Genomic DNA, 16419 nt, shown 5'->3' with positions numbered 1-16419 from the left:
CTTGTACAATGTTTATATTTTATAAAACTCTCACAAATCACTCCACTTCAACAACCTAATATGAGCCATCAACTACCTACTTATCCTAGTACAACGCCTCCTTCCCAGCTAGTCTCTGCTGGTTCTCCTTCTCTCCTTTCTGGCAGAAGAAAGGTGCAGTAGGGACCTGCGCGCGCGCGCGTGTGTGTGTGTGTGTGTGTGTGTGTGTGTATGTGTGTGTGGTGGGGTCATTGGAGTTCAATCCTTGGCACGGAAATGCAAATACATTAAAAAAATTTTTTTTTGAAGGGGCTCAGCTGTCCAGAGCACAGCAACATAAAAGTGTCATCACCGAACTGCAGGGACTGGAAGAGAGTAGTCAAGTGCTGAGGGCTTCCCCTCGTTCACCAAAAAACGCTCAGGTGGGCGCGGCTGGACGCTGGTACGGGTGTTGCGCGAGCTGGGGAACCAAGCGGTGGAGAGCCAGGGCCAGTGGCCCCAGGACGCAGGGCCCCCCGCCTGCTGGGCCCCCAAGGAGACCCCGACCCGGTCAGCCCGCCGGAAACTGGCATCTCTCTACCTCCACAGGGCTGAGACACAGCAGCTCAGCCACGACAGCAGCAATGCCACTCCCCGTGCCGACATGGCGCCAGCTCCACCTCAACCCAACCGCCTCCGCCGAGCCAGCCTAGCCACGCGCGCTCCCCGGGGCCATCGGCCACGCGGCTGGTTGCAGGCACGGTTGCCGCCTGGCGTAGCTGGACAGAGGAGCTGTGTGGAGCGGCGAGGGCCAGTGCGCGTGCAAAGCGCGCAGTCACCTGGGCTTCGCGGTGCCGCCCTGAAAGTTAGCTGATGTTCGGAATTAGATTTCAGGAAAGCGGATAGCAAAACCACTTCGAAAAATCAAGAGTTGAGTGAATGAAGATGAAATTTAAGTTAGCGTATCTTTTAGCCCAAATATTCGCGTGACTGTATGTAACCAATTGCCATAGCAAATACATACCTAACCGTACTTTCCAAGTAGACATAGCATAAATGTTTTAAAAATTGAATAGAAATGAATAGTCACCTGTGCTTATTGAGTACCTACTATATGCTCAACACTACCTCGGGCACTTAAGAACAAAGGAATATTACTGCACTTTTGTTTATGAAGGGTTTGTAATTTTGTGATAAAGCTGAGATAAACACCTGTTATCTTACAAGATTATAATTTACTTATCGGCAGACCAAATATTCTGAATCCTTGAGGGCTGCAACTGCATCTTTATTCGTCCTAGGAATTAGTACCCAGGAGTCTTAAGTTTGTTATAGGCGTTCAATGTTTATTGGCAATGCTTTGAAAGTACATAGTAAAATACTAACATGGGTTCTAAGGACCATTAGAGAACAGGACAGTACATACGATTTGGCAGATACTACACTCTAGTCCCACATTTATTCCGAAGCAATTTTAATCAAAATTAGATGTTATCGTTAATTTGTGTAGTTGGAAGAGCATTAGATCAAAAGTAGTAATACTTTAATCTAGCCACAACGGAAACATTAAGAGCGTGAAATACACAGTAAAGACTTGAGTCCAGAATCAGCTGTCCAGGTACCAATTCAAGCCTCCCTAGATCAAGTTACTTAACTGGTTTTTAAACCTTATAAGATGAGTCAGGGGTGTAGTTGCTTAGCATGCATTAGACCCAGGGTTTGATCTTGCAACACTGCAAGAAAAAAACAGTAAGCCCTATAAAATAAGATAGTATTATCTCCCTTATATAATTGGCATTAAAAAACCCAAATTCTTTACAGTATCTGCCCATACTCTATGATGTAGGTATAAGCCTCTCTAAGTCTCTATTACTAATGTGTAAAATGAGAAGGGTTAGGCCTCTATTTGTTCCTTGAATTTCCGGGTCTAATGTCCTCCACCTCTGATGCTTTTACTTTTTGAGTTTGCCCTTTTTGATCCCTCTCCATCTCTGCTCTTCTAAAACTTTAATTTTTCAATTCTAAACGTAAACAGCCCAATTTCAAACAGTTTGTATCTCGAAATTCCCCTCTTTGTAATTCCCCTCAATAAAAACAGATCTTAAAAAAAAAAAAAGCAACAGAAAACAACGCTTTCAGATACTGAAACCTGCAGACCTCAGACAACACGGCACCAGACAACCTAGCTGGAGTGCAGAGTGTTGCATGCCGGGAGTCGTAGTCTGACGCTGCACAGACTCCCCTCGCGCCTCTGCAGTTTGAAAGAGAGAGGAAGGGCGGGTAGGCGGAAAACGCACTGGAAGCTCCGCCCCTTTCCCTTGCGCCTGCCCCTTTCGCCTTGAAGCGCCGTTCCGGGACGCGGAAGAGGCGTGGCCTGGGTCCCGGGTGGCTGCGGTTGCCGCCGCCAGGACCAGTTCCTGCGGGCGGTGCTGCAGAGCCTGGCCTGCGCGGGGCTGTCATGGTCCCCCTGTGAACAGGCGGTGGCAGAGAGCGGGGCGGGGCCTGGCTGGAGGGTGGTGGCCCGGCGGGGGCGGGGGCGGGGCCGGCCTCTGGCTTCTTCTTCCTCCGCATGTGGCTGGCGGCAGCCGAGCAGTTATCTCGCGCACTCTTCGCCCGCCGTTTCTCTTTCGGGCTCGCTTCGCCTCACCCGAGCCATGTCGTTCGTGGAGAACAACCCAGCGGCTTCCTCTTTGCCCAACGGTGACTGCGGCCGTCCCAGGGCGCGGCCCGGAGGGAACCGAGTGACCGTAGTGCTCGGCGCGCAATGGGGCGACGAGGGCAAAGGAAAGGTGGTGGATCTGCTGGCGCAGGACGCCGACATCGTATGCCGCTGCCAGGTGAGGCGATGCGGCTCTGAAGGAAGTCGGGCCGGGGAGCTCGGGCCCAGAACCCGGATCCGCTGGCCCAAATGAGGTGTCACCTTGAGGTTCTCTCCTTTTGCTGTGTGCTGCGGCGATGTGGAGAAATGGCGGGAGGTCAGGGACCCCTGACCTGGACACATTGGGTGGCTTTGGAGGAAAATATGGGTCGATGGGGAGTCTGAGAGATGCGCGATGCCTGGGGAGTTGCTGTTTTCAGTTTGGGGACCGGTGCTGAGCCTCAGGACTAGGTCGGGGGAGAGGTGGGATACGGTCGGAATTTGAGAAGGCACCGCCGAGGCCTGTTCCGGACTCCTTGTGGGGACGGGTGAGAACCTGGCGCGGCCGCAGAACCTACCCATCACCCACCCACCCTGGGCAGCCAAGTGGGAGTGATTATTCCGAAATGCCCTGAAATCCAGAATCAGTACTGCCCCACCTGCAGGCCCTAGGCGTGAAGAGGTTTGCCTCCTCCGGTGTTGACATCAGAACCCACCTGGGGTCATTGGGACTGTTAAAGTATCCTGGCTTTGTTTGTTTAAACAATTTTTTACTCCGTACCCCATTAATTAATATTAAGGGGAGATTATTTTTGCTCACTGGTTCTAAAGGAAGAAATCCCCGCTCTTGTAAAAAGACTGAAGCAAGTATATGCATGGATGTCAAATCGGATATTTAGAAATATCTAAGTTGTTACCGTTACATAGAAAGTTCACTTTCGGGAAATGTAGTGGTTGTGTACTTCCTACCAGGAGACACGTGGTTTTCAGGGTGAGCTTTCTTCCTATTTGCTGTTTGCTTTGAAGCAGCCTAGAGGCAAGGCCTTTGTAAAGACTCTTAGGTAACCTTCAGGTTCAGAATTCCAAATAGATGAGCAATCTCCACGTTCAAAACCAAATGTAGTATTTGAAGTTAACTGCAGTTTGTGGAGGTTGCAAGAATAGCTCTTGAAGGTAAATGCACAATGCGATGATGCCGTGGTGTAGATTTTCTAATAAGTTAGTATTGGGCCTGCTTGAGTGGAAGTTTTCTGCCTAAAATTGAATACCACTTGTGCATTCAGAAACAAATTACAGGTATGTAAAAAAGCTAAATGTAAGTATTCTCTGACTTTGCGGTTTTTGTTTTTGCATGCAGAATCTACCCTGCCCATTTCTTGGCTAATATATGAGTTTTGTCAACTGTACCACTTTACCACCAACTCTACCTCCCTTCCAGCCTTCTTTCCCTCTGCATGTCTGACAGCATACAAACTTAATGCTGTTACTAAAGGTGTTGGCATTGAATTGATGCCTCTGTGACCTTAGGGGCTACTCCAAAAAGCCTGACCTTTACCTTTTTTTTTTCCCCTTAAAATTAGATCTGGCGGTGCCGGGGGTGGGGGTGGAGGGGACTTATACCTAACTCTTGTTGGGTAGGAGAGGCCTGTTGTCTTCTACTCAGACATCCCCTTTATTTGAAAATAATACATTCAGGTTGAGCTACGTTACTTATTCTAAGATTTGAGAAATATAATAATGATAGCATTGTTCTAAAATATTCTCAATTTTAATATTCCTTTGAAAATTATTAGAATTAGTTTGTAGACTGGAGGTGTTGCTGTGTTACTGAGAAAGTAGTCTTAAAGGGAGACCATAGATCAATATGATCTAATGCCCTTGGAAAGTCTAGAAAAGTGATTGAGAAGGAGCCATGTTTGCCTTCAAAATATTAGTTGAAGATAGTGGAGAAAGAAATAAGTGATCAGATTTGCTAGGAGGACTTCCCTCACTTGTTATCTTTTTGTTGACTACTTTCCTGTGTAATCTTTATTCTTATTCCATTTAAGAGCTCATCATTAGGATTCTTATTAAGTGTCTGGCTAGCCACTAGTAAGGAATAGACTTAAGCATATCTCTTTTGTGATTCACCTTGGTAACTTTACATTATTTGGTCAGCCCTAGTAACCTGGTGTCTACTTAATGAAGTTCTCCTAGGTTATAAAATTGAAGAATATGGAATCTTGAACTTCTTAATAAGCATTATGGAGAACTTGGAAAAGTCTATGTTAGCTTACATTGATTGCTTTGTTTGATGTGTCAATTTTGTGTGTTATTGAAAATGTTGTTAGAATTTAAATTTTTTCTCGTCATTTATGCCACCAACTCAAATTTATACAGCATTGTTCCTCCAGAGGACACATAAAAGTGTGTCCATATTTTCTTTCTTTCTTTCTTTATTAACCAGGGATTGAACCCAGAAGCATTTAACCACTAAGCCACATCCCTAGTCTTTTTAAATACTTTATTTAGAGACAGGGTCTTGCTGAGTTGCTAAGTACCTTGCTAAGTTGCTGGGGCTAGCTTTGAACTCTCCATCCTCCTGCCTCAGCCTCCCAGCCACTGAGATTACAGGTATGCATGGTTGTTCATATTTTCAACATAAAATCATAAAGTAAGGAATTTTACCCAGTTTTAAAAAGAAAAAATTGACATTTTCTTAAACTATACACTTGAATATATAAAATGCCCTTTTGGAAAGATAGATGCAATGCTAATGGTATTTTCATTGTTATAGCTCTTAAGGTTTGTGTCTTCAGATTCAGGATTTATGGGAAGTTACTTATAACTTTATAGGTACTCTAGGTCCATAAATAAGGACTTGGAACAAAGGATGATCACTACTGATGCCCTTTGTCAGTTAATATGTCTTTTAAGAAAAAGAGAGGGATTGAGTATAGGACCAACTCCATACTATGATCATTCATCCAACAAGTGCATCTTGAGTATCTACAAGAGACCACTTATCCCTGGAGTGAAAAGCTGAAAAAGGCCAAGATTGTGCCCAGAAGGAGCTCACAGTTTAGTGGATCACTGCTATGTAAACAAGTATTGCTAGGGGTAGGGATGGAAAACGAACTAGTACAGGTTTTTCAAGGGGTTAAAATATGGAAACTGAAAGGCTTCTTTTTGGCAGTACAAAAGTAGTTTTGTTAGGAAGTCTGTTATCCACCACTCTCCCGATTCTCTGGAATTAAATATTATACTTTGTTTATTGAGTAGAAACTACAGAGATTTTTTTAAACTGTAACATTTTTACCAGGCCTTAAGCAAGTACTTATTTATTGTTCTTAGAGAAAAAAAGCTTGGTGTTCTTGGTTACAGTTAGGCATGCAGTTGCTTGTGATCAGGGAAAGCTAAAACAGTCATCTTTTTCTTTATATTCCCCACCCCCAGTGTTTTAAAGTAATATAAAGAGAATGTATTAACTATGTTAGTTTTAAGGGAATGTATCCTGTCACTTGCTACATATGAAAGCTTACTATAAAAATAAACAAGATAAGAAAATGTTTCTAATTTGTAGCTAGATACTGGTACTTGTAGAAGGCTCTGAAACCAGTTATTAGTAAGTAATAAAGAAGCATAAAAGACATAACACAGATTTTCTTCTTGAAATAATCAGAAAAGATAAATTTAAAAGGAAGTAACTTCAGTATTATATAATGTCTTGAACATTTGTACAGCTAAAGTTATCTTGCAAACCCATAATTTCAAAGAATTAATAATTCTCTCAAAATTTGGTCATTCAATGAGAATGTTGTTCCCTATTTAAATCTATTGCATTAGTATATAAGATATATCATCATCTAGGTGTGAATTTTTAAATTATATGAGGCCATGCCAGTATCTGATTTAAAGTATAGTTTCTTTCATTTTGATGGAAATGAGTGGGTTGGTTGGATAAAGTATCTTTAGGAAAAGCTGTTGCCTAGAACAAACTTAAAGTGAACCCGTAAGTTGATAGGTACCTAATAGCTTGCTTACTAGAACTGGGTACTGAATTTAGCTATATTATCTTTTGGGAAAAATGTCAGATTTTGACATCAAAGATTAATGAGGATAAGCTACTTATTGGTAAGTTAAGATTGATGTTTATTAGAATGCTTTTATCAATAGAAAAAGAGACATTATTAAGTATTGCCTAGTGAGAAAGGAATAGTGAATGAAGGTGAATTCCTATGGCTAGATGACTCCAGGATGGAATGGCTAATTATATTTATTTCAATGTAATAAAATTATTTAAAAAATATAAGAGGCCCCATGAAATTTCTAAAAATGAGATTTTTATTTATGTCAGGCTTTTAAAATCCTTTTAAAGGAAGTGTTGGTTTTTTTTTTTTTTGGTAATCTTTTGACTTAGAAAAGTACTTCAATTTCAGTGTTTTTAAGAAAATGCCTTCATGAATATAATGATTGAATGAGTTTTATCAAGTATTTACAAAAAACTGTATAACATTATAGATTTATAATTTTTTTTCTTTTTTGCTATATATTTCCATTCTCTCATCCATGATCATGATTTAGTGAGTACATAGAGTTTGGTACCTATAGTCTAAAGTTTGTTTATTAGGAACCTAAGACCTTTCAAAGCAATGCCCTTTTCCATTTTCATTGTGAGAAGTTGTTTCATAATTGGCAGATTAACTTATAAAGCACCTTGGAGAGTGTCATCATTTGTGTGACATTTGTGTGTGTATGAAACTGGAAGGTAACCATAGTAATATAAAGAGGATATCTTTAAGCCTTTCAAGGATAATTACACAGTGCACTTGGATGTCTGTCTTTCTGAAAAGAAATCCAGATACCTGTATATGTTTTCGCTTCCCGTCCAGTGTGTCTGGTTACTGCTCAGTAGTTTAATTTGATCAACTTACTGGTAGTAACTTAACCTGATCTTCTTTGCAATCATAACCTAATTGCAGTTATATGAATGCTTTCATAAAAAAGCAGAGTCATTCTTGTTTTTAGGTCCTTTATTGTTGTGAGTTGACAGTTGCTTTGGTGTTGGTGAATAGTGAAATGTTTCATCTGGAAAGGGGGAGGTCCAGATCTTAAACTTTACCAAGAAAACATCATAGGTGATAAGTATTGGCTCAAAAAATGTTAGGTTATTAAGAAACTCGAAGATTCTAGACAAGAAATAGCACCCTTTTTTAGCTTCTGAGATAGCTCAGGGATAAGAAGTCTTAAGCATTTCTGCTCTCTGCTGTAACCCATAATGGTAACTTTTTGACTTCTTGATTGAGGTTTATTTTGAGCTCTATGATTACAGTATGCTATTCATGTATTCAGAGAAAAAAGGACAAAGGGAAGATATACAGAGGATTTTAGAGGCCTAAGTGGCCTGAGAAATGCCTGTGGACCTTGTGCATGAAATTGTTATTAGCTCTTGACACTTGGGCCTGTACTGTTGCTGTAAAAGATGCCATTGTTTTCAGTTTATAACACTGAAAAGTTGTTCATTGCCTTCATCTCCTCTTTCACAGCCTGAACACTCTTGGTATGAAGAAGGGAGAGATTTGGGGGAAGCTAAAGGCCTAGTAGCAAATGAAATTAAAAATCAAAAGAGACATCTTTACATGCTAATTTCATTTCCTTCCTAGATCCATGAAACTTTGTAATTAGAAACTTATATACATATCAGCATTTCCTGGTTGGAACTCTTGGTCTAAGATTGAGCTTGTTGGCCTCCTTGTGGTTTCTGAGGAGCCACAAAGAAATTCTAAAATATTTGTCTTCTGACTTACTTAAATGTAAAATCAAATTAGGAAGAAAGGGGCATGCATTGAAAAACTGACAACAGTTTACACAATAACTAGGTACAGTTATCCCTGGATCCTACAGTACCATGTTTTAAAATATTGTCCTTCACAGCATAAAATGTTAACAAAAGTTAATTAGCACTTAATCATTTATTTCCAGTCATCACTAGTACAAGATGTGAGCTCAAGAGAACCAAGTATACACATACTATGTTGTAATGAGTTTATTTTTGTGAATCGTGGTTTTTTTGTTTGCAAACAGTGGAAAGAGTTTATCTTAAGCAAGATGGAAATTTGTGTGATGAAGTGCTAGCAGCAAAGCCAGGACTTAGGGTGACTAGAGACCAAGGCTATTCCTGGGATCTTAGGTGGCCAGAACTGGTAGCCTTTCTCTTTGGGATGTTTCTGTGACTGATATTTTACCTCATTTTCTTTGCTAATGAGAATCAAATTCCCCAGGGAGAGGATCTCTTTGGCTCAGGTTGGATCAGATTTCTCTGTCTGCATCAATCACTGAGGGAAGGGGGATGATTAAATGTTTGCAAATTAAGGGGGAAGAGGAGGGGAAAACTTTGTTCAACAGTTATAGCTGACCTGGCGTTAATTTCATCAAGAAAGATAGATATGAGGAAGTATTTGTTCTGGGTTGTTATTAGATTTGGAAATTATTTTTCAGTAGTCTAATACACCCATAGACCCTTAATGCTTTTCTGGGGGAAAGAATATTTGGAGTAAAGTTGTTTTTTGTGATTTTCACTCTAATTAAAATAATGAAAATTAGCCGTGTATTAATTTTGAAAGCTAAAAGTTTTATCAGAAACTGCTTTTCAGCTTTGAGAACATAGACTTTTAGTTCTGCCTTTTGCTTTTATTTTTCTCATAATTTCCAGTTTATTTCACATGGCTGTACCCTGGGATACATTTTTTTTTTCTTGGTCATTGAGAAGCTTAAAAATATTTAATCTTTACATGGTTGTCTTTTTTTTTAAATTTTATTTTTTGTGCTGGGGATTAAAACTAGGTTCTTGAACATTTAATCTTAATGCATGAATAGTAATACAAGAGAATTGGTAAAATATCCATATTAGGGTATGTTTTGTGATTGTGATGAGTTAATTAAAATTGTTTTTTTAGTATAGAACATGTAACTATAATAAAATATTTGTTAAATGCTCTGTGAGTGTCTGGGATTGTAAGAGTTATAGGAATTTAGCAAAGCAGCAAGAGATAATTACATATAATTGTTTTACATATAATTGTTAATATATGATTAGTGCTTTTGTTGGTATAACTTACCAAGTTTGGTTTAGGGAAAATTTGGAATGAGAGGGGAGGAATACAACTCTTAAATAAGCAGGACAGCAGCAAATTATCTCTATCTTTTTATGAAGTACAATCTGGCCTCCCTAGTGTTACAAGAATCCTTAAACATGATTAAACAAGCTTGTTGCTCATCCTGACAAACATTTCATAGAGTTGCCCAGGTGAGAAGCAGCTCCTTCTGCCATCGTAATTTGTGGTTGGGAGCTTAAGGTGGTGGTCAGCAATGGTGTTCATGTTTGGAACCTCTTTGTTTTGTTATCTGCTCATGGATGTGACCTCTCCTTGGACCAACATAGCCAATCTTTGAGGTCAATTGGCCTGAGCACCCAAGGTCAATTTTGCAATTATGACAATGTACTGAAATTTATTACTACATAGATTACCTCATCAAGAAACTCCTTATGAGTTGCTCCTACTACTTCATCTCAATACCCTTTCTATACATAGTATGTATTTCAAGATTAATTTTTCATGCCCCAACTTCCCCACAGGGCACTAGTACCAGTTGTAAATAAGCACTTATATTTTCTCCCAAGTTGTTAATAGAATGATCTAGGGTTATTCTGAACATACTTAATCATATTACCATATTCAGTTAAATATTTTAAGTGATATTTAAACCATAAAATGATCCTTAATGTGGTATTGATTATTGAAAAATGTTGGTTAATATTTGAGTGAGCCAGCCTTATACCAGAGTGTAATTTTTAGTCTTTTATAGCTGAACTTTTCCAACCTGAACTATGTATTAACTTGTACAGACTTAAAGGAATTAAGCTAAAGTTATTTATAAAAATAACTTTAGCTTAGTTATTTATAAAAGTTATTTATAAAAATTATTTATAAAAAAAAGAGCAAGCTGTTCCGGTGTATATAGTTTACTACCCTTTTTATATATTGATATATGTATGTATGTGTGTGTGTGTGTGTTTATATATATATATATATATGTATATATAAACACACACACACACACATACATACATATATCAATCAAAGTATCTCAAAAGGGACACCAAAAACTTGTGTTAACTGGTTGTCTTGTAACAGGTGTATGAGAAGACTTCCTAAAGCAAAAAACATTCATCTGTATCCTTGTTGATATCATGTGAAAGAGATGTTGCTTAAAAATACCTGCTCTGGGCTGGGGCTTTGGCTCAGTGGTAGCTCACTTGCCTGGCATGCGTGAGGCACTGGGTTCGATTTGAGAACCACATATAAATAAATAAAAGATGTATCAACAACTAAAAAAAACCAAAAAACAAAAAACCTGCTCTGTCTTCTTTGTTTAGCTCTCCACCTGCTATCTTGTAGACTACACAGCCAAAAACTGTCAAGTGTGTTGGATTTTTTTTTTTTTTTTGATGTAAATATATGAGGTACATTAGTCTTCAAGCAAGTTGTTTACTTTAAACAATGAAAAACAATGTAAATAAGCATTTGCTTTCTGAAGATTGTTTTAATTGGACCTGTTTTTCTGGTGTATTTGTGAATTCAGTTTCTATGATGATTTCATAAAAAGTAAACACTCATGTTTTTGAAAGTAGCCTTGTAATCAAATTAGTCATTCTTTTTTACTTTTCTTTTTACGTGTCACAACAGCAGTGTTGTTAAGGTTGTTTTTCATGGTCCTAGTTTGCTATTTACTTTTAAAACTTTCTAAGTATTTTTTCATGCTTTATAACAGAAAAATTATCTGATCACTCATATTTTCAGTCTTCCTTGGACCTAATTTTGTAATTTGACATTTTGTTTTTTATTGATTATGTAGGCAAAAGCTTCATAAAGTGGAAATCTCATCATGGCTTTGTACTGTGGTTCTGAACATAAAAGATTCCTTGACTCCATGTATTATATTATCTAAAGTTCTAGGGATCTGTCTGTCACTAAACTAGATGCAGAAGGCTGATTTACTCATTAGAATCTTCGGATAACAATATTTCGGGGAGTTACTTGGGAAACATCCAATATCCGAGTTGTTAAGTCCATATAAGAATATAAATTTCAGATCACAAATTTGCTTGCTTAACATATTTTAAGGACAGTGGGAGTTATATGAATATTTACATCAAGTTAGGGTAACTTGTTTACCCCCTGGTACTGGGGATCAAACCAGGGGCACTCTACCACTGAGGTATATCTCTACCCCTTTTTATTTTTTATGTTGAGATGGAGTCTCTATAAATTGTTGAGGCTAGCCTCAAACTTATGATGTGCCTACCTTAGTCACTGGGATTATAGGCATGCACCACCAGGTCTGGCTAGACTATTCCTTTTTATCTTAGAGATATTTTTTGTATAAATAAAATATCATGGATAATTAGTTAGATTGCCACACACCCTGCATAATGCCAAAGAGACTAATGAACAAATTGTTTTGTGTACTTTTTCACTTGTTCCACCCCCCCCCCCTTTTTTTTACAAAGACTTCCCTGTCTTCCAGAAACCTGTGTTCTCCAATTTCTAGATCCTTTTAGGGTAATCACTCACATGTACTATAGTGGGGAAGAAAAAAAGCAAACTATTTTAAAGTCTTTAATGAAGGCAGTATGGTTGACAAATATTTGAGCTTCTTTAATTAAGTGATATTGACATTCAAGCAGGAATTCATTAATTCACTTTGAAAGGAAACATATTATCTGTTATATTTATTACCAGGCTCAATTTTCTTTTATATTTCAGGGAGGAAATAATGCTGGCCATACAGTTGTTGTAGATTCTGTGGAATATGATTTTCATCTTTTACCCAGTGGGATAATTAATCCAAATGTCACAGCATTCATTGGTAAGTATTTAAACTGAAATGTATGGGAATTGATAATGTTACTCTTTTTTTTGTGTGTGTGGTGCTGGGGATTGAACCAAGCCTTGTGCATGCAAGGCAAGCACTCTACCAACTTAGCTATATCCCTAGCCTTCGCAATTCATGTTTAATTATCAAAACTGATTTTATTTCTCACCATATGGTTCACTGACCATGGTACCCTCTGGAATACACTGGCTTTGGCTCTTTGTAACTCTTTCAGATCTTTTAGCAGGAATACTTTCTGAAGTAGTTATTTTGCATGCATCTGTGATCCTTGGCAGTTTCTTAATTCTATAGAAGAATTGGATCACCAAGTCTCTTTTCTAAACACTTTAAACTGTGACTCACCATAAGTAGAATTTAATTCTGAACCCTGTGACAAGTGATACAATGTATTTTCTTTTCTACTTTAAAAAATTTTTTAAAGGCTGTTCAATACTAAATTGATTTTATGACCATTTAAGTAGAGTGTGATTTTCCAATTTGAAAGACATTGGTCTAGAGTCTACCTGACCAAAACTACATAACTAGTTTTATTCAAAATAACACATTTCACTTTGTTTAATTTTTATTTGTTTTTATGTGGTAGTGCTGCTGAGGATCGAACCTAGTGCCTCACACATGCTAGTAGGCAAGTGCTCTGCCACGAAGCTACAAACCCAGACCCTTCACTTTGTTTTAAAGAAATTTTTAACGTACATTGATTGTAATTATAGTGCTTTTATATTCTAATTATATGTTTTTATATTCTAATTGTGTGTGTTATATATGTGTTTACATTATATGACTGTATAAAATGTATTAATATTTCTGTGGTAACTCCTTGATAAGTTAGAATGCCTTATTAATTAAAGTATCTTAATTCTTCTATTATTGTAGATAAATGGTTATTATAGCTGTCTATATTTTAATATTTTATACACTATAATTACAGATGTTTAAGGTCCAGGATTATTTGTTTTCCTCTAGGAAATGGTGTGGTGATTCATCTACCTGGATTGTTTGAAGAAGCAGAGAAAAATGTTCAAAAAGGAAAAGGTAGGAAAGAATGAGTATGACTGATAACCTGTTATTTTTTGTACAGGTTTATTAGGATCTCATGCCAGACAAACTTAACATTTCTGTCTTAAAATTATAGTAACAATTTTTTTTGGTGTCAGTTACTAAATTATAATTAGTATTTTAAACAAACAAAAGGACCAAACATAATGCCCTTGTGTAGGTCCTGATTTGTTGACACATTGCTCACCTGCAAACTTTATCTTAAGATATCTAGAATCACTGTGTGTTCATGGCACAGTTCTAGTAAGTTCATGAGTTACTGTCATTCTTGTTTCCTAGTTATGGAGCTCTTCCTGGTTGCTGCAACCCCAAGATGAAAGGGGATTGTTTCCCTTCAAACGAAGGGAATGCTTCTTTTGTGCACTATACCCATTCCCATTGCCTTTAAAGAAATACCCTTGAATTTTTACCCTTTACTGATCAACTTAGCAAACTCCTTGAGGTATGAAGGGAATTTAATAATAATGCATGATTAAGGAAAATCATTAGTAGAGTTTCCCTTTAGATGACCTCAAACTTAAAATACTTTGATTATTGTTGTTGAAATTTATTATTCAGGTTTAAAAGCAGCAGTCCTTCTCAAGTGTTCTTAAAAACTGGATTGAACCTTACAGAACCCTGTCTTGCTTCCATCTTTTGTTTTTTCCTGCCTTTTCACAAAAACTGTCCTAGTCTGGGCTTTCTAAATTGGTCAACTCGGGTTTCCGATGCTGGTCTCTGCCCTTCTTTTTGTCCTTTTAAAATTTTTTCCTACTCTCTTTTTTCCTTCTGGCCTATTTCACCATGCTGAATCCTTTCCTGGGCTTCTTTGTAACATTTTTCTTAAGACATTCCCTAAACTAGCTTTAGAATGCATATTTACATGTCAAAAACAACTGTAAAAGAGGTTTACCTTTTAGCACATTACTTACTGAGAAGAAGGTTCTTTTTTTTGTTGTTGTTGTTGTTGTAAATGGATCTTTTATTTAATTAATTAATTTATTTATATGTGGTGCTGAGGATTGAACCCAGGGCTTCATACATGCCAGGCAAGTGCTCTACCACAGAGCCACAATTCCAGCCCGGAGAAGTTGGTTCTTATCCTTAATCTACACAGAATAAACTTTCAAAACAAATCTTGGATATTATCAAAGGAAGCAACTAATTTTTATTATTTTTTAAATTTAATTTTTTATGGCGTTGGGGATTGAACCCAGGGCCTTTCATGTACTAGACAAGTGTTCTATGACTGAACTATACCCTCAATCCATACAACTTATTCGTAGTATCAAATAATAATTTTGAAAATGTTTGGAACTTGGTGGTTTATCTTTAGGATACATATATAGCTTACCAATATACTGCCTTTAAAGAAAATCATCTGTTTGGATTTGTTTATCCAGTCATTCAACAGTGTTGTCCCCTCCCCTTTTTTAAATATAAACATTGTATGAAGAGCCCTTTGCCATGAAATCTCACAACCCCTGCTCTCAAATATCCACAATTAAGTGGGGAATATGCATATATTTAGTTATAATTCAGTTAAATAATTGAGAGTACTTTAGAACAATTAGAAAGTTCCATTATTTTGTTTAGTCACACTTTTATTAAATGTTTTTTGGGTAAGGATGCTATTCCTAAAATTAATTCCCCTCTCTATTTCTTCCCTTGCTAAGTACCTACCTCCCACCCCCATGTCCATCAAAATATTTTCTTATCATTTGCTTTTGGGGTTCCTGGAAGTATTTTATGTGAATATAACTGAATTGGAACTCGAGTTTTGTAGAGCAAAACATTTGAAGAGATAAGAGAGTAAATGAGTTTATATATTGAATGAGTGACAGGTGAGAAAACTTGTTACACGTGATTTTCGTATGCAGAAGAAAATACCCAAAAGAAAACAGTTTTAGACATTCTGTTTATAAAGAAATTAAGATTAAAAAAACAAAACAAAACTGTTTCCCAAAATGCTTGATAAAATGTATCTTTTCTCCCTTTTTAGGTCTAGAAGGCTGGGAAAAGAGGCTTATCATATCTGACAGAGCTCATATTGGTAAGGAGGACATAACATTTATTTATAACTGTTTTTCCCCTGGATTTATAAAATGAAAGCATTTAGTACCTAATTTTGTCTCTAATGTTTTATTTAACCTAAGAAAGATGGATTGTAATTGACCCAAATATACCAGATCTTACTGATTTTTTTTTTTTCTTTTGACAAGGGCTAGGCTAAAATAAACATGTAGACAGGTTTAGCCAAGCAAATGAATAACATAAGCAGTATTTTATGGGACATCTTTAATTCTATTAAAAACTAAGCCGGGGCTGCAGTTGTGGCTCAGTGGTAGAGTGCTTGCCTAGCATGCATGAAGACCTGGGTTCAGTCCTCAGCACCTCATAAAAATAAAGATATTATGTAAAAAACAACAATAACAAAAAAACTAAGGAATACTGAAATACAAAGAATAGTTATTTGTACATATTAATACTTGAGTAAAAATACATCTTCCCCTTGGCGAATCTTTAGAGTGACTCTGTGCCTACAATATAATAATTACTGCTTTTCATTCAGACTAGTCTTCCTCCATTAATTACAGCAAACTCAAGTCTAAAATTAATTTTAAGCACCACTAATAAATTTGGGGTTTTCTTCCCTCTTATTTCTAAATTAATAGAATTGTTAATTAGCAGTGACATAGTTAAGAGACAATAACCAACACAGAGAAACTTCTATGATAGATCTGAACTCAAACTGTATTTAAATATGTATGTATCCTGAGGCAGTAGCTGCTAAAATTTTACCATTGACCTCTACTTAAAAGGCAGCTTTCATTGAGGTTCTTACAGTATTT

At 37.4% G+C, this 16419-nt stretch overlaps 1 protein-coding gene across 1 annotated transcript in view; it reads left to right on the top strand.

The window, feature by feature from the left end:
• Positions 1 to 2509: 2509 nt before the first annotated feature.
• Adss2 (adenylosuccinate synthase 2) overlaps positions 2510 to 16419 on the top strand; it is a 37381-nt gene continuing 23471 nt past the window's right edge. The window contains exons 1-4 of the mRNA XM_027928572.3: positions 2510 to 2795; positions 12403 to 12505; positions 13496 to 13564; positions 15570 to 15620. Coding sequence (XP_027784373.1) covers positions 2613 to 2795; positions 12403 to 12505; positions 13496 to 13564; positions 15570 to 15620 — 406 coding nt within the window. The 5' untranslated portion in view covers positions 2510 to 2612. The remainder of the gene's footprint in view (positions 2796 to 12402; positions 12506 to 13495; positions 13565 to 15569; positions 15621 to 16419) is intronic.

Source organism: Marmota flaviventris, chromosome 12 (genome assembly GCF_047511675.1).
Source record: "Marmota flaviventris isolate mMarFla1 chromosome 12, mMarFla1.hap1, whole genome shotgun sequence".
Classification (NCBI taxonomy): domain Eukaryota; kingdom Metazoa; phylum Chordata; class Mammalia; order Rodentia; family Sciuridae; genus Marmota; species Marmota flaviventris.
Note: the sequence above shows the minus strand (reverse complement) of the source record. Positions and strands in the feature narration are given on the sequence as shown.